Source organism: Hibiscus syriacus, unplaced genomic scaffold (assembly GCF_006381635.1).
Source record: "Hibiscus syriacus cultivar Baekdansim isolate YM2019G1 unplaced genomic scaffold, ASM638163v2 tig00007179_pilon, whole genome shotgun sequence".
Taxonomy (NCBI): domain Eukaryota; kingdom Viridiplantae; phylum Streptophyta; class Magnoliopsida; order Malvales; family Malvaceae; genus Hibiscus; species Hibiscus syriacus.
This window is the reverse complement of record NW_024062128.1, coordinates 703,451-722,034: the sequence shown is the minus strand read 5'-3', so window position 1 is coordinate 722,034 and position 18,584 is coordinate 703,451. Positions and strand designations below refer to the sequence as shown.

Here is an 18,584-nt window from a genome sequence, read left to right as displayed (position 1 = left end):
TGCTCGGATTAAAAACGACATCCCCGACTGAAAACGAATATAAAATACCAACCATGACACCACCTTAGCTTAAGTGCCATTTTCACATGCATTGGAACCAACAAGATACCGTTAATTACCTATTAAGAAATTAATTAATAAAGATACTTGACACAATAGCCTTGTCTTTTTCATACAATCCGTTGGATTGAGGAAGAAAATAGACAGACAATGAACTTCATTCACAATTAGATTCCATGAGGACCAGTTGTCCGAAATGCATATTATGCAGACAAAACTTACAAGTGCTCAGTCCTGCACATTCAACTAACAAATGCAAAAGAAAGAGGACCATGTTGTCCCAGTTCCCAATTACCATTCTTTCAAAACTGCGTACAGTTATCACTTGTACATCTTCCCCTCCATTTGAAGACGGAAAGGTACATCATCGACCCTTAAAATTTTAATTTATAAATAAATGTATCATTTGAGTACCGGCTGACAAGTTCTTTGAAACTCCACCATGACAAGAAGTTCGAGTGGCAGCTCTCTCGGGCACAAAAAGCAACAGATCCTCGGATAAATCTTTAGAATATTTTTCAACTTCCAAAGCTCATTTGCTACAGGCTCAACCTCTGTCGGATTCAGTCTTTTCTTCAGTTTCAAGACTAGAAGGATCATAAAGATCAGACTCTTTGGGACGTTCACTCCTGCTTCTTAAATTAATCGATCTGCTTCCATGTGCGGTTGCTTCCCTGTGACTTCCGCTTCTGGAAGAAGTCCTCTTCTTCACAGAAGCACGAGAGCAACTAGTGTGAAGTTTTGGCTGTTCATGACTGACCTCATCTGTCTGAATAGTTTCGAGTAATTCAACAACATCACTCATGAGAGGTCTCTCTTTTGGGTTTTTGCTAAGGCATTCATAAGCTAAATTGCCTACCTTCATTGCAGTTTCAGCTGAGTACTGACCATCCATTCTCGAGTCTAAGATCCTCAAAAGCTTCTTATTATGGTTCAAGAGTGGACGAGACCACTCAACCAGGTTATGTTCTCGGTTAGGCTTGAATTTATCCATCGCTCTTCTTCCAAGGAGCATCTCGAGTAACACTACTCCAAATCCATAAACATCACTTCTTGCCGTTAAATGGCCTGGTCATATCAATACTGCAACTTGGTTAGTCATTGCCATTTCTAGTACTGGCATAACTTAACAATCCTAAGCTACATCCCAAAAAGGTAAGTATTTTCATGCAAAATAAATTTGTGCCAAAATTTTCTCAAGCAATAAAGTGCACAAACAATACTAGTACACCAAAGAATTTAGAAGTCCAAATAAAGGTGAAATTGTCCAAAGAATTTTAACTTGAAACAGAATAACTTCTAACCTGTCATCACATATTCAGGAGCAGCATATCCGTATGTGCCCATCACTCGTGTTGACACATGGGTCTGGTCCCCAGTTGGTCCATCCTTCGCAAGTCCAAAGTCTGAGAGCTTTGCATTGAAGTTCTACATGTTATGAGCATTTTTAGCGACAGAAACCAAAACTTATTTGAAAGAGACCACAAACATAACGAAAATTTTCAATTTAACTCGAGGAATGGGTAAATCCTTGTCAGAATTAAACTTCCAATGATTTTATCATCTACCTTTTGACTTTAAGCAGCTATTGTAAAATTACAATTTGATTAAAGACTACACAAATGAAAAAGTGAACTTATGAAGGGTCATGTACAGGTTGGTAAGTCTTCCCATCAATAAACCATAAAATAGGATGAAGTTGATTAATGTAAGGGAAAATGATAAATAACAAACAGAAAAATGAGGACTAACCTCATCCAATAAGATGTTTGATGTCTTGAAGTCACGGTAAATGATAGGTCGTTCGGCACCATGAAGAAAAGCAAGCCCTTTAGCTGCATCTAAAGCAATCTTCATCCTTTTAGACCACGTCAAACAGCAACCAACTCCTACCAACCAAGAATAGATAGGTATATAAATGATGCTTCCATTCTCCTATAACGGAAAACTGAAACCTCTTTCTTTGGAAAATGTAAGAACGATGCAGATGCTTTTAACATATATTTTTCTACTGCTCTTGATCTCTAATATTATTAACAAGCCACAAAATCTAAGCAATACTAGAGAATAAGAGCCACAAAATATCATATATGAATGTAAATACTAGTAATCCTAGGAGAAGGAAGTCAGGGTTAAATGAATTAATGGAACAGCCCTTTTGACTAACTATCTAGATTGATGTAAGTAAAAACTAGGGATTTTTCATCCATGCTTCCAAACTTTACATTTGAATCAACAAAAATTAAATGATAAACACAATCATGTTGATTTCCCTGGTTTAAAAACATGAAAAAGTAATAAATGACACTTTTATCCTCTCAATCCATTTACAAATAGGTTAAAACATGAGAGGTTGTTATTCAAGTCTCACAGAATTTCTTTCCTAACCACTTACTGCGAAAAAGATGTTTTTCAAGGCTTCCACTTGCCATGTATTCATAGACAAGCAGTCGATGATCATCCTCACAACAATATCCAATGAGCTTCACAAGATTTGGATGGCTGAGTTGCCCTAGATAATTGACTTCGGTCTGCAGAACAAAGAACATTGTGCAAACAAAATCAATCATATTCAATCTTGAACTGCTATTCTCCCTAAGAAAATAAAAATGCATACCATTAATATAACATGCCAACTTGAAACAGTTTATTTTTCAGGTCTCATTCAATGGTTGGCTCAAGTATTGTTGAAATACTTAAGAATCCAGAAAATTGAGAAACAGCAACAGATAAACAAAAACAAACTTTTAAAATATCCCCCAATTCTGAATGCCCAAATTATTGTTCTTGCCCTATACTCCTAGATAAACATAAAAAGGTATTAGCTAACAGAGTTGAATTAGGCCAAGCAATTTACTTCTTGGAAACTACTGTATTTATAAGATAATGAGTTGTGCAGTTACCCCGCCTTTTAAAGTGGATTCTTTTAATTGTAATCCTCAGCATCCTGCTAATATTTAAGGCTTTTAAAGTATTCCTAAAGTTTATACCGGTATTTGATATGATATAACATGCATCCCAATATGTAGATTTTTTTTATTACAAATATGTATATATTGCACGAATGAAATGGTAACATCTCGGATTAAATTAATCACATAGAAGATGCAGAGACTATACAAGGAGAATAAGCGGATTACCAGCCATTCTCTGTCACCTTGGAATCCATCTCGATTAAGCTCCTTAACAGCGACAGCTGTGGATTTATAACCAGGCCTCACATTCTCATCTATTACTCCTTTGTAAACAACCCCGAAGCCACCCTCACCAAGAATATAGTCTGGCCTGAATTCCTTTGTAGCCTTCCTTGTCTCCTCATATGTGTATACGTCAACATTGCTATATCCAGGATTCTGCTGCAGATCTTTGACATCCTTGGCTGCCAAAGGAACGATGCTCGTGACTTTGGTTTCAGGTGAGTCCTGCATTTCTAGTTTTTGTTGAAGAGGCAATGGTTTAAGTCCTCTAATCCGAAGTTGTTCGTGGTAAAGAAATATCTACAAACTAAAGGCCTTCAATCTCTTTAAATGTGCAAACATACAAGCACCAAATATCTAACATGCTTATTGAACCATACTATACCATCTAAAAAAGGAAACTTTTGAACTCTTCGTTCTACAAGAGTAGAATCAATCACAATCAGAACATGATCAAGATCAAAGATTAAACAATGGAAGGAAATTGAGAAGAAATTAAGCCACCAAAACAGCATTAAAATAACAGATATTCAAACGAAAGTTAGAAACTTACTGAAAATTATATAACCCGAATCCTTGCTGAGAGTTTGGAGATGTCGATGCAGTTGTCCGTCCCTCAATACTTAAGCAAATCCCCATTAAAATCTAACCCAGACCCTGATAATTGATCTGAACAACAATCTATCACATTATATGTTATAAGAGCATCCCATTTCATTCTAACTCTAAATCAACTCAATGTCGGGTGTCGGGATTGGATCCGGGTGAGGGTCGTCGGGAAATGCACCGAGCCAATTGACAAAAATGGAAAACCATCACCGAAGAGAGGGGGAGCGTTAAAAAGATTCACAGAAATTACAGACAGAAAGTTTCTTCCCATCAAAAGATTGCTTGGTTTTGTTTGCCTTTTCAGAGTCGAAGCCGCCAAAAACGGCAAGCAAACCGGGACGCCATGTTTTTCCTAACAAAACATCCTCACATCTTGCCATTTACTCAGTTGTCCGGAGAGTTGGGAATGGGTCGAGTAAAGTCCCCTGTGACCCCAAAAAAATGACAGAGGAAGCTATACCCGAAATCCGCTCTATAAAATGCCAAAAAATACATGCCATCACTTCTTTTTTTAACACAAACTTCATCAATATTTTGACCGAGTGGAATGAATTTGGCGGCTACATACACAAAAAAAATAATTAATTTTTAATATTATTTCACTTGTGTTATTTTCGTTAAATTTTTATTTGATATGTTTAAATGGTTGATACTTTTTTATTATTATGTGAGATTTAATAATATTTTACAAATTCTAAATATATTTTTAACTCTGATTTTAATAGTAAAAGAGAGTGTAGATTTTTATAAAAATCTTTGATTAGGGTAGTTTCGTTTGTTGTCTGTATATTTTATTGATAACTAAAAAAGATTTTGTACAAATTTAATATTATAATTACTCAAACTATTTAAAAAAATCACATATTTTTATTTTACAATTAGGCTTACTATAATTACCTCCTCTACTATGACCTAATTCTTGCTTTATTCTTTGTATATTTTTTTCTCAATTAACCCCCATGCTGTGATTTTATTTTAACGATTATCTAATGGGTTTTATATGTTATTTATTTATATGTTGTGCACATTAAATCGTCGAATTTAAATGTACATGCAAAGTAATAACTAAAGACAAATATTATTTTTAATTAATTAATAATCTAATTATTTATAAAGTCCATTATGAGATTATTTGTAGTATAGAAGATGATTTATATTAGTAGTTAATTTAAATAAATTCATGTCTATGAAATTGTCTCGAATAAATTATTCATGCTAGAATTATTATATCGTCTAAAATTGAAAGAGAATATAATTTATTTTGACTATTAGAGTAGAATTATTAATGCTTTTTTTAAGCTTTTATTAATTATAAAATATATTTTAATAATTTATTTTGTTGATTTGTTTCTCAAATTAAATTAATTTAATTAGGGGGAAAAGATGACGTGACACCGTCATTTCACAGTCAGTTGCTTCTTTAAATGTGCTGTCTAAACTCATTCTGAGTGGAAAAAAACAAGGATCCTTAGTAGGCTAGGCACCACATTTTAGTAGTATGGCTTGCATTGAATCCCGGGCGTTTGACTGAACCGTCTAACCGGAGAAACGATAAAGTAACTAATAATCTCAGTTGATTTTTCACAGTGATCGCCAAGGTAAAAAAGAAAAGAAAATCGAATTGAATTGAATCGAACTGAACTGAACAAGACAGATATGTCTGGTAAAGGTGAGAAAGGTGATGAAGATGTAGAGCTTACACCAGAAGAAGAAAAGAAGGAACCGAAGCAACGAAAGTCCTTATGGGGCAAGCTACGCCATGTGGACTCTTTCAATGTGGAAGCCGGTAGAATATTGTCTGCACTCCAGGGCCATAACACTAAGGTCATCATTTCTCCAATGGACTAGACTCGTCCCAGCAATGGATAGAGGGGTGGTCGCCCCAAATATTTTATAAATTCTACTCTTAATATTAAATTATGCGTTCGACTCGTGTATATGTTGCCTAAGACTTTCGCTTTTCTTCCATTCTTTGTACAGAAGGGTTGGATGACGACGGTGAGTTTAGCATTTCAGACTATCGGAGTAGTGTATGGAGATATCGGAACTTCACCGCTCTACACATTCGCCGGAATTTTCCCAGAAGGCATTGACCAGCAGGAACACCTACTCGGAGCTCTCTCCCTCATCCTCTACTCCATAATTCTCATGCCCTTTTGCAAGTATACATTTGTAGTTTTGAATGCAAATGACAATGGAGAAGGTAATTCATTTTAACCTTGAACTTTTCTACGTAGTGAACGCTATGCTACATGTTTACATGAATGATATCAGGCGGAACTTTTGCGCTCTATTCTTTGTTGTGCCGACATATCAAAGTGAGCCTACTTCCAAATCAACAACCGGAGGATCGAGAACTGTCGAACTACAAGTTGGAAACACCATCCAGCCGGATGAAGCTAGCACACTATGTTAGAGGAAAGTTGGAGAACAGTCGAGCTGCTAAAGTTGCTCTTTTTTTATTCACTATCCTTGGGGTTTCAATGGTTATGGGAGATGGGATTTTGACTCCATCCATGTCAGGTACTCCTTGCTTATCTACTCAGTTAAATCTAACCTTGTTTTTCATTATTCTGCATTGGAAGAAAACTTGAATTCATTCATTATCTTTTTGTAGTTCTTTCCGCTGTTGGTGGCATCGAATCCTTGGGACAAGGTACGTGTAACATCTGCATTTACACCAGATATTTACGTGCATGTATGTATATATTTGACGTGAAATGTATTGGATTTTCAGATGCTGTAGTGTGGATTTCAGTAGCAATTCTGTTCATCCTTTTCTATGCTCAACGATTTGGAACTGACAAAGTGGGATTTTCGTTTGCACCAATCTTAACCGTGTGGTTCTTATTACTCGCCGTCATCGGTTTTTACAATCTCAACACATATGGTTGGGGTGTATTACGCGCGTTTAATCCGTATTATATAGTGGCTTACTTCAGAGGACGCGGCCAGCAGGCGTGGATATCACTCGGTGGAGTAGTTCTTTCCACTACAGGTAAAAGTGGCACAGATTTTTCATTATTTTAATCATCTCTTCATCTTGTCCAATTTCCAAATCGAATGGTGTTTACAACAGGCACGGAAGCCATGTTTGCTGATCTTGGTCACTTCAGTGTTCGAGCAATTCAAGTAAGAATATCGACAAACTTCATTCAGTTTTCATGGTATTCAACATTAACTTTTAAACATGGAACTGCAGTTGAGTTTCTCTTTCGTGGTGTTGCCGGCCTTAATCGTTGCATACTGCGGCCAAGCTGCCTACCTCTCCCAATACCCTTTTGATGTTCTGGACACTTTCTACAAATCAGTTCCAGGTAAAAAAATCTTGAATGGAAAAAATCATGGAAGTCGTCAAAATCAAAATAATTGTTTTTCTAAAACAAGATAATTCTGTGACAGTTCCAATTTATTGGCCGACATTCGTGGTAGCTGTTCTTGCTGCCATTATTGCAAGCCAAGCTATGATATCTGGTGTATTTTCAATCATCACTCAGTCGTTGTCCGTCGGGTGTTTTCCAAGAGTTAAGGTGGTCCACACCTCGGAGAAGTACGAGGGTCAGGTTTATATACCGGACGTTAACTACATTATAATGACTCTATGCATTTTGGTCACCATTGTCTTCAGAAGCACAGATAAGATCGGCCACGCATACGGTAACACTCAAAAGTTCTGAATCATTCAGGGTTAAAATTAGGTATAAAGATAAATTTAATCCCTAATGTTTGTAAAAATAACCATTTTGTCTCATATCTTTTTTCCCGCATTTTAACCCTTAATATTTTACTTTTTGGTCAAAATAACTCATATTAGATAGAAATCGTTAATTAATTAATAATCAACACATATTGACGTAATATTGTTATGTGTGTAATTGATGATGTGACATATATCATGTCACTCAAAATGATGACATAGCATATGCCACATCACCAACTAAGTACATGTGAAACTGTCACGTCAGCAATGTATGTTGATCGTTAATCAACTAATGGTAACATGAGCTATTTTGATCGAAAAGTTAAATGTTGGGGGCTAAAATGACCCAAAAAAAGAATAAGGGTCAAATTAACCATTTAGATAAATATTGGAGGCTAATTTTGTAATTATGCCTTTAAATTAGTAATCATCTTTCTGCTAATGGAAATGAAATATTTGTGTTGGATTTTAGGAATTGCTGTGGTGGCTGTAATGTTCATCTCAACATGCATGGTGTCGCTTATCATGCTCGTCGTGTGGAAGACGAACATATTGTTTATCGTCCTCTTCTTCGGGCTGTTTGCCTTTATAGAGCTTACGTATCTCTCGTCTGTGCTGTCTAAATTTGTTCAGGGAGGATACCTTCCACTAGCTTTCGCCATGGTTATGATGTCGATCATGGCAATATGGCATTACGCATATAAGAAACGGTACGAGTTCGAGCTCAAGAACAAAGTTTCGAGTGATTACATCAAACAACTAGCCCGAGATCCGAGGATAAATCGGGTGCCAGGGGTGGGGCTTTTGTACTCAGAGCTGGTTCATGGCATACCTCCATATTTCCTCATTTCATCTCCAGTATCCCCTCGGTCCATTCGGTTCTAGTCTTCGTGTCAATCAAGAAGCTCCCGATTTGCAAAATAGCACCGGACGAACGCTTCCTCTTCCGATACGTGGAACCGAGAGAGAACCGGATGTACCGATGCATCGTGCGGTACGGCTACATGGATGTAATGGGAAGCAACAAGGAGTTCGAGCAACAACTATTGGAGAATTTGAAGGACTTCATTCGTAACGAGTACTTCATGACACATGGAGGGACAGCCGAGGACACGACGACCAGTGAAGGAAGTAGTCAGATACCGGGAGTGGAGGAGGAGATTCGGTTCATCGAGAGAGCCGTGGATGAAGGAATCATTTACCTACTAGGAGAAACCAAAGTGATGGCAGAACAAAATGTTTCCATCTTCAAGCAAGTGGTTGTGGATTACATCTATACTTTTCTAAGGAACAATTTCAGGCAAGGGGAGACGGAGATGATGGTACCGCACACCAGGCTGCTAAGGGTGGGAATGACATTCGAGATTTAGAACAAGCAGTCGACGAGGAGATGGGCAGTTTTCAGCCAAAAAACACACACAAATAAAACCGAAACGAGGAAGAAACTACATGTAATTTGCCACACACCAAGACTCGCGACGTTGGTTGTTTCTATAATAAACATGAAATCGAAATGCAGAAAGAAAATAAAACGCAAGTAAAAGGGTGCTCCACTTGATGTCTCTTATTGAGTTTTGTAAATAAAAGGGAAGTAAAACTAAAAGGGTGATCCAGGGTGGAAGACTCCCATGGAGCAGTGTTGGGCCTCTGATCCTGCATACAGACCTTCATTTTTTACAAGTCTTAATGAAAAATAATAATAATAAGTATTTAAATTATATTTTTCCTTCGTTTTAGGTCATTAAAGTATTTTTTTTTGTCTAAAATGTGTGTAAATATGTATACTTTGACTGTGACGAATCTAAAAAAAAATTATAGGTTAGGTCAATATCAATATAATAAAATTTTTATCTAAAATGATATATATATATATATATATATATTAAATTTAAATATTGTAGATACCGTTTTTGACAGGAATAAAAATATTATTATAATAATTATGTTATTATTATTATTATTATTATTATTATTTTACTAATATTATTTACATAATACATTTTGTAGGTTTGCAGCCCAAAAGCCATTACAAAGCAGCCCAGTTTCAAAACCCAGGTGACCCATGAACCCAACTACAACAGTTGATTTGACCCGAAGAACCAGACCCGATCAGAACCGGTCCAGAGTCGATCCGACCCGACTAGGATTTTCATCTCTAGTTGCGAGAATAGAGAGACTTACCCTTAAACTTCTCGTCGAAAATTCGGGGTCGCCGGAATCAAAGGAACCGAGGCGTTCCTTTGTAGATCCACAGTGTTGTAGCTCGTTCCAGGTTAAACGAAGTTCGAATCCGTGACCAGGTTAAACCAAGATGCTTCGAATTCAGGGTCGCCGGAATCGAAGGAACCTAGGCGTTCCTTTGTAGATCTACAGTGTTGTAGCATGTTTCAGGTTAAACCAAGATGCTTCGAACGTCACCTCTCTCTCTCCCCTCCGGCACCGGCAGACGGCGGTGGCCGCCGCTAGGTGACGGTTGACGTGACGGAGAGCCCACCGAAAATTAGGGTTCATTTGAAGCCTTAGAGAGTTTCTGTCTCCATCTTTCTTCCCTTGTGTAAAGCGAGTCAAATGAGCAAATAAGGCTAATTTTTGGACTTATATAACACGCGAACCGACGTCGTTTCAGGGAGGACTTTCTGCGTATTTTCATCGTGGGTAAATTCATTTAAAGGGCTTCCGTATTTTGTATGCTTATGTTATGCTCACCTATTATGTTTTATTATTATTGTATTTCATGCATATCATTTATAAATTTTGTATTTTAGTCACTCAAATATTATTATATGAATGTTGAGTATATTATAAATTGTTCTATGGGTTTATGAAATTTGCATTTTAGTCATTATTTTGTACTTTAGGATTAATATTAAATTGGATTATATGTTTTAATTTCATTATATTTTAGTTCTTATAGTGTTGCAATAGTTGTAATCGGGTCATCTTAATTAATTAATTTTTTTAGTTCGGGTTTTGTATATGTTCCATACTTCATTTAATCGTATTTATATTAATGATTTTAGTTATTAATTTTGTGCAGTATTGTTATTGTTAGGAACGTTATCTTAATTCCCTTAAGTCAAAATTTTTTGCTGTGTAAATAGTTTTAGGCATTGTTTTGTTCAGGAAATTCAATGAAAATAGAATCTAATGCTATAAATTTCTACTAAGTGGTTCCCACGTATATGTTCCTTTATGAATATATTCAAACAAAGCAACAATTTTTTTTTGTTTTTTTTTCTCATTTATATTTTAGTTATTGATTTCATGTATTATTTTTTTCTTCTTTGATTTATTTATTTACTTATTTTTTTATTTAATTAATTATTATTCGATATTTCTTTTATTTTATCATCTAACAAAATTTTTGACTTTTTTAAAGGAATTCCAACCAATCAAAGGTAAGTAATTTGAATCGAATTTTTAAATTTTAATTTTAATTTTCACAATTAAGACAAACGACAAATTAAATGATACCGAAAGGGCAGTTCAAGGGTGCTAATCATTCATTGACTGTAACCGATTTCCGAACCCATTTTAATCGAATATTTGTAAACGCATACCAGTTTTTCGTCTTAAAAATAATTTTTCTTAAAATTATTTTTAAAAGACGTTTTTAGGCATTCGACCTACCTAACCTAAATGTCGATGACTACTCTTTTTCAATTCTATTCAATTTAATTCCAAAATACCAATTTTTCCAAATTAAATCGTGACCGTTTTTAAAACAATATTAATTGTTCCACTCGTAAGAATGGTTATGACAAATATATAATAACAATTATATATATATATATATATGGATTATTAAATCTAGAAAAATATATTAACAATATAATTTTCCTAAGATAATTCATACATATTTTTTTTATTTAGGGTAAATTAACTATTTGGTCACTCGCTTATTACTTAATTTATATTCTGATAACATCTTTTATTAACCTTATATTAGTTGCCATACAACATAACTACACATGCATCTGTCATTTCAGGCTGGGCTTCTTTTTTATTTTCCACATAGCCCTTGTTATATCTGTTATTACTGAACAAAGAGCTCATATATATGCTGTATTTTCCCCCCAGTTGTATATGATTTCGACATCTTCTCAGTAAATGTGCTTTTCTGCAGGATTTTTATTATTTCAATAAAGCGTTTTAGGGTTCTATAGAAACAAGATAAATGCAACAAATTGGTAAAGGATACCTAATTAAACTTACAGAAATACAAACAATCGATGAATGTGCTTTCTGAGAGAACTCAAATGATGTTCATCTCTAACTCTTAACATAAAAGACCTACGAAATTTATTATCCTCCTACTTTGTTTCCTTGTAAGTCTAAAACTATTCAACTTCAGGCACTTATTGATCGATTAACTTAGTTTTTAAGTGTTAGTTTGCCACTGACAACTTGTACCAGAGTTTCGAAATTTTCAACCGAGCTGCCATTAGGCTTTACTGCGTGTAAGCCAGCTCTTTTTCTAGTCTAGTTTTGTCTCTCATTTGCTTCCCTTGTTCGCTGCACAGTGTCAACTTCAACGCTTTCATGGCTCCTCCTCTCGTCAATGTTCCTCCCTCTAATTCCAACCCAAATCCCCATATTGCCTCCACAGTTCGAGTGTTCAATCCTTGGTCTCCGAAAAAAGGCCTGAAAATCATTGGCACGCCTCCGCAGATACTTTCCAGGACAGAATTCCATCCACCGTGACTTACGAATACCCCGACCGATGGATGTTCTAATATTTTCTGCTGAGGAGCCCATGGAACTATCTTCCCTTTCGAGCTCGTTCTTTCGAGGAACCCTGATGACAATTCATTCTCAGGGCTTCCTCTAAAAGACCAAAGAAATGGGAACTCACTTTCCTCCAGGGCTTCACATAATGCTTGCAGCTCCTCGGGCGGTGGCATCATCACGGTCCCGAAGCTGATGTACACCACCGATGCCGGCTCGTGCTTGCTCAGCCAGTCCAAGCAGTCGTGCGAGTCATCGTCTGTTGAACTTGAGACTAGATTGAAGGGACCGACGTTTAGATACCTATTGAATCTTAGTTTAAGCATGTTGACGACTGTGTTGTCCAAGTCTTCGTATGAGTTTGCGGCGATCGCGGCGGCGCGTGACAGTGCTAGTCTCATTTTATGCAACAGTACTGGGTAGCCGGCATCAAAGTCCCCGCAGGTTATACCGGGTAAGTCAGCAACACGTATAGCAGAAAATTCAGGAAGAAAATCAAGCGTCTTATCTTGTGGACCTGAAAATCAACGGTGTGCATCATGAAATATAAATGACAATAACGTTTCTTCTTTTTCATTAATTGATGGTATGGACCACTAGTTTTTCCGATAATGCTATATTATTGTTATGATAGTAAAGTTTTCTTGCTTTTCCTGCAACTGAATCTGAAAATTAACAAGCTACTCAAATCCATTGAGTTATTTCTATAATTAAAAGGGATATTATTCTAGAGGTCTTGATTTTAAGTAATTACGTGGGCAAAAGTTCCCATATAATGCTACAGGCAATTTTTAATTCCCAAATTAAAGTGTTCATCCGATTAATTCCTCAAATGGGGTATTTTCTACAGTAAATTTGGGATATCTCGGCGTCTTCAAGGTTAACCAATTTTTTAGTGGGATCTCCCGGCGTCTTCAGGTGTTGGATTATTTGTGTTTTCTACGGTATATTTAGGATTTCTCGGCGTCTTCAGGGTGAACCAGATTTTTTTTACTCCTTGCTTGGATCTCTAGGCGTCTTTACTTTAAATCCATGAAAAAATTTGGCCTTTTTACACAAATATCACCTTAACATAAATTAATTACTTGTTAGGCACTGTTTAAGAATATTTTACAGATCAAGCAAATTTTTAAATAATTTCTATAAAATTAATCATATTTTGTTAGTACTCCTTGCTTGGATCTCTAGGCGTCTTTACTTTAAATCCATGAAAAAATTTGGCCTTTTTACACAAATATCACCTTAACATAAATTAATTACTTGTTAGGCACTGTTTAAGAATATTTTACAGATCAAGCAAATTTTTAAATAATTTCTATAAAATTAATCATATTTTGTTAGTATTTTATTTAATTATTGTATTATTTAATTTTTTTATTATTTATTTAATTATTTTATTTTTTTACAGTTATAAAATAGAAAGTGGTCCTTGAATAATTATATTCGGATTTCTCGGCTTTTAAACTTTTCTCTCGGCTGTAAATACGCTCTCAACCTGTAAACATTCACATCAATCCTCTAAACTAGAAGAATGTCGTTGCTTCAATATAGATATCCACGTGTTGAGAGCGTATTTATAGCCGAGAGAAAAGTTTAAAAGCCGAGAAATCCGAATATAATTATTCAAGGACCACTTTCTATTTTATAACTGTAAAAAAATAAAATAATTAAATAAAATAATAAAAAAATTAAATAATACAATAATTAAATAAAATACTAACAAAATATGATTAATTTTATAGAAATTATTTAAAAATTTGCTTGATCTGTAAAATATTCTTAAACAGTGCCTAACAAGTAATTAATTTATGTTAAGGTGATATTTGTGTAAAAAGGCCAAATTTTTTCATGGATTTAAAGTAAAGACGCCTAGAGATCCAAGCAAGGAGTAAAAAAAATCTGATTCACCCTGAAGACGCCGAGAAATCCTAAATATACCGTAGAAAACACAAATAATCCAACACCCTGAAGACGCCGGGAGATCCCACAAAAAAATTGGTTAACCCTGAAGACGCCGAGATATCCCAAATTTACTGTAGAAAATACCCCATTTGAGGAATTAATCGAATGAACACTTTAATTTGGGAATTAAAAATTCCCTGTAGCATTATATGAGAATTTTTGCCTAATTACGTGTATATCTTATCGATAATTTAAAAAAATTAAACAAATATTATACGAATATATCTTGTAATCAGTTATACTATTTGAAAAAGAAAAGAGCTTCACTGCCTACCAGTCAACTATCTAATAAATACCGTACATATAACAGCGTTAGATTAAGTTTAGTTAACTAAATGAATCGTACTCTTTTAAGTTAAAGCATAAAGCTAGCAGGTAAATATGCAGAAATACATTAATATGTATGTTTGCATTCGTACCATTAATTCCTACTTGCTGGCGAATAAAATCGGTATCCATATGAACGAAGAGAGTCCTGGGTCCTGCCGTCCAAAGCGCCACCCATGGGACGTTCAATTCATCGGCGATATCAGCCCCGAACGCATAAAAAGCATCTGTTATCAAACAATCAATCGACTTACCAGTTTTGGCCACAACTTCATCCAAAACCTCCGTGAAATTTCCCGGCACCGCCTTAACGAAATATTCAACAGGTTCATGAGGATTACCCTTAAACATATACTCCTTCGGTAATCCATCCCGCACGTTAAAAGGCTTAATCTTGTCGACCTTCATCGGAAACGTCGAAGTGTTGGATTGTTGGGTGCTAAGGAAGGAAAACACGGCGTCGGGGCAAGCGTCGGATAGCTGACGGGTAAGGCTGAGAAGGGGGGCAGCATGTGTGCCGAAGGGGAAAGCCAATACAGCTATGTGTTTAGAAGCGTTGTTGTAGGCTTCGTCCATTTGGAATTTCATCTCTCTTCTCTCTGCAACACTCGCACACTTCTTTTTTCTTTCTTTTTTGATGCGGCTTGTGAGGCATGAGAATTTGATGAAGTATTCGTTATTAAATAAAATGCTTAATATAAAATTAAGTGTTAAAATTATATTATTTTTTCATTTAGGTACTTGAATTAGTTTTTGATGTTTAACATTATAAACATTATTATTTTAAGTATTCCGATCATAGCGATCGTTAAAAATTTTTGTTAAGTCACACATGTCGTATTCTGATAATTTATAGATTTTATTTAAAAAAAATTAGTTTGGATACTCTTATCCCCTTATAAATCCGTTAACGGGAAGACTCCAAGCTATTCATACTAGCTTTAGCTTTGAGTAAGTGAAGATTTTTTTTTACCGGTGGTTGTGTTATCAGTGGAGGTTCGATTAACGAAAACGATGACAAATTAATAGTGGTGGCCTACATGGGTATAGGGATTAAAATAAAAGCTTTCAAAGTTTGTTTTTTTAAAAAGATTTTTATAACTTTGGGGTTTATTAAAAAGAAATTATATTTTTAAATTTTCTATTTTAGATAAAAAATTAAATTATGAGAACGTGACATGTGTTATGTAATGAATTTCTTTAACACCATTACGGTCGAGACATTTAAAATGATAATATTTATTACGTTAGACGCTTGAATTGACTAAAAAATAATTTAAACACTTATATAAAAAATAATATAATTTAAACACTTATTTTATATTAAATATAAATAAAAAGAAAGGAAAACAAGAAACAAATATTTTCACTAACGTACGAGTTAGTTGTATGGCTTTATGGTTGGTTGATAAAAAAAGTTGTTCTACTGTTAACAAAATGTTTTAAGACTTCACTATATCACTTGATTTTGTTTTGTTAAGTAAAATTAGCTAAACTAAAATCAAATTATTGGGGAATATTTGAATTATCAGATAATAATAAATTCAAAAATATTATTTTAATTATCGAATAATTAAAATAATATTTATGGAGAATATTTGCTTGTATGGTTAATACAAACCGCTGTAAACCAACTAATAAACCGGTGGTTGTGCTGTCTCTGTTTGGCACAGTATCCAAACCACAATTGAAGTACTAAATGCAAGAAGCTTTAATTTTTTTCACCTACACTATAGGTGTGTATTAAATTGCCTACTCTGTTAGGAATTCTCATGATATGACTTTTAGGAGATGTGTTGTAATAAAACTGGAAAATTATTTTCGTTTAATTTTTGGATCTGATGTTGTTCATAATTTTACACGTGTAATGCACTTGGTATACTTTGTGTTGATGAAATTAGTTCATCACTTTATTGATCAATTAACTTGGTGTTTTAAGTGTCAGTTGTTACTGACAACTTTTACAAGTGTTTTGAAATTTTCAACCGAGCTACCGTTGGGCTTTACTGCATTGTAAGCCAGCTCTTTTTGTGGTCTAATTCTGTCTCTCAGTTGCTTCCCTTGTTGGCTGCGCAGTGTCAACTTCAACGCTTTCATTGCTCCTTCTTTCGTCAATGTTCCTCCCTCTAATCCCAACCCGAATCCCCATATTGCCTCCACAGTTCGAGTGTTCAAACCTTGGTCTCCGAAAAAAGGCCTGCAAATCATTGGCACGCCTCCGCAGATACTTTCCAGGACCGAATTCCATCCACCGTGACTTACGAATACCCCGACCGATGGATGTTCCAATATTTTCTGCTGAGGAGCCCATGGAACTATCTTCCCTTTCGAGCTCGTTCTTTCGAGGAACCCTGATGGCAATTGCTTCTCAGGGCTTCCTCTAAAAGACCAAAGAAATGGGAACTCACTTTCCTCCAGGGCTTCACATAGTGCTTGCAGCTCCTGGGGGGGTGGTTCCATCACGGTCCCGAAGCTGATGTACGCCACCGATGCTGGCTCGTGCTTGCTCAGCCAGTCCAAACAGCCGTGCGAGTCGTTGACTGTGGAACTTGATACTAGATTGGAGGGACCGACGTTTAGATACATATTGAATCTTAGTTTAAGCATGTTGACGACTGTGTTGTCCAAGTCTTCGTATGAGTTTGCGGCTATCGCGGTGGCGCGTGACAGTGCTGGTCCCATTTTATGGAACAATGCTAGTAAGGGGGCATCAAATTCCCCGGAGGTTATTCCATCGGGTAAGTCAGCAACACGTATAGCAGAAAAATCAGGAAGAAAATCAAGCGCCTTGTCTTGTGGACCTGAAACATTAAGAACATGCTATTGGTCTCATGAACTCGGACAAAACTAGCAGGTAAATATGAAGAAATATATGTATTCGTACCATTAGTTCCTACTTGCTGTCGAATAATATCGGTATCGACATGAACGAAGAGAGCCCTGGGGCCCGCCGTCCAAAGCGCCACCCAAGGAACGTTCAATTCATCGGCGATATCAGCCCCGAACGCATAAAAAGCATCTGTTATCAAGCAATCAATCGGCTTACCAGTTCCGGCCACAACTTCATCCAAAACCTCCGTGAAATTCCCCGGCGCCGCCTTAAGAAAATAATCGACAGGGTCACGAGGATTACCCTTAAACACATACCCTTCGGGTAATCCGTCCCACACGTTAAAAGGCTTAACCTTGTCGAGCTTCATTTGAAACGTCGAACTGTTCGACTGCTGGGTGCTAAGGAAGGAAAACATCGTGTCGGGGCAAGCGTCCGACAGCTGACAGATGAGGTTGAGGAGAGGGGCAGCATGTGTGCCGTAGGGGAAAGCGAGCACAGCTACGTGTTTAGAAGCGTTGCTGTAGGCTTGCTCCATTTCGTATTGCGTACTCTGTTGCCTCTGTTCTTCTTTCGGTGCAAGCTCGTGAGATATGAGAATCGATGAAAAGTAGAACTTCTTAAATAAAGAAGGGAAACGTAAAAACCAAAAGAACAAGAAATAAATAATACCGGTTTTAGAAGCAAGCTGCCATACGAGTTAGGTTGTGGGCATCCAAATTTATTTCAATTTCATTAACCTGTTCATGATTTTTCTTTCTGCTCCACTATTAAAAAAATGTTTTTATATTTCAATTACATCACTTAATTTTGTTTAGTTCAGTAAAATTGATTGAATTACTATAAATATATCATATAAAAGAAAGGGTAAACTACGTATTTAGTCACCCTTCTATTTTCGCGGTTCCGTTTTGGTAACTTAATTAGTTTTTCCTTCAAAATCATACTTTACGTTAAGTTTTGGTCACCTATCATTAAAAAATTAACATTGATACTAACATGTCACCATATACAAGATAATGTCAAATTATTATTGGAAAAAAATAAAAAAAAAATTGTAAAACAAAACTATAAGAATAAATAGGTGACTAAATATGTGATTTACCCTAAAAGAAGTGATGTTTTTAATAAAATACTTCTAAAATTTTCAACTCTATTTATATAAAAATCA

At 35.7% G+C, this 18,584-nt stretch overlaps 1 protein-coding gene and 3 pseudogenes across 1 annotated transcript; 1 reads left to right on the top strand and 3 right to left on the bottom strand.

The window, feature by feature from the left end:
* Positions 1 to 96: 96 nt before the first annotated feature.
* LOC120201392 lies at positions 97 to 4,314 on the bottom strand (annotated as a pseudogene).
* A 1,171-nt stretch (positions 4,315 to 5,485) lies between these two features.
* Positions 5,486 to 8,971, top strand: LOC120201391 (annotated as a pseudogene).
* A 2,927-nt stretch (positions 8,972 to 11,898) lies between these two features.
* On the bottom strand, positions 11,899 to 15,212 carry LOC120201390 (annotated as a pseudogene).
* Positions 15,213 to 16,465: 1,253 nt separating this feature from the next.
* On the bottom strand, positions 16,466 to 17,974 carry LOC120201389 (flavonoid 3-O-glucosyltransferase-like). The gene is made up of 2 exons (XM_039202012.1): positions 17,468 to 17,974; positions 16,466 to 17,384 (listed from the first exon to the last, which is right to left on the bottom strand). Exons 1-2 carry the CDS (start codon positions 17,949 to 17,951, stop codon positions 16,525 to 16,527), a joined length of 1,344 nt encoding a protein of 447 aa, XP_039057943.1. The 5' UTR covers positions 17,952 to 17,974; the 3' UTR covers positions 16,466 to 16,524.
* Positions 17,975 to 18,584: the final 610 nt, after the last annotated feature.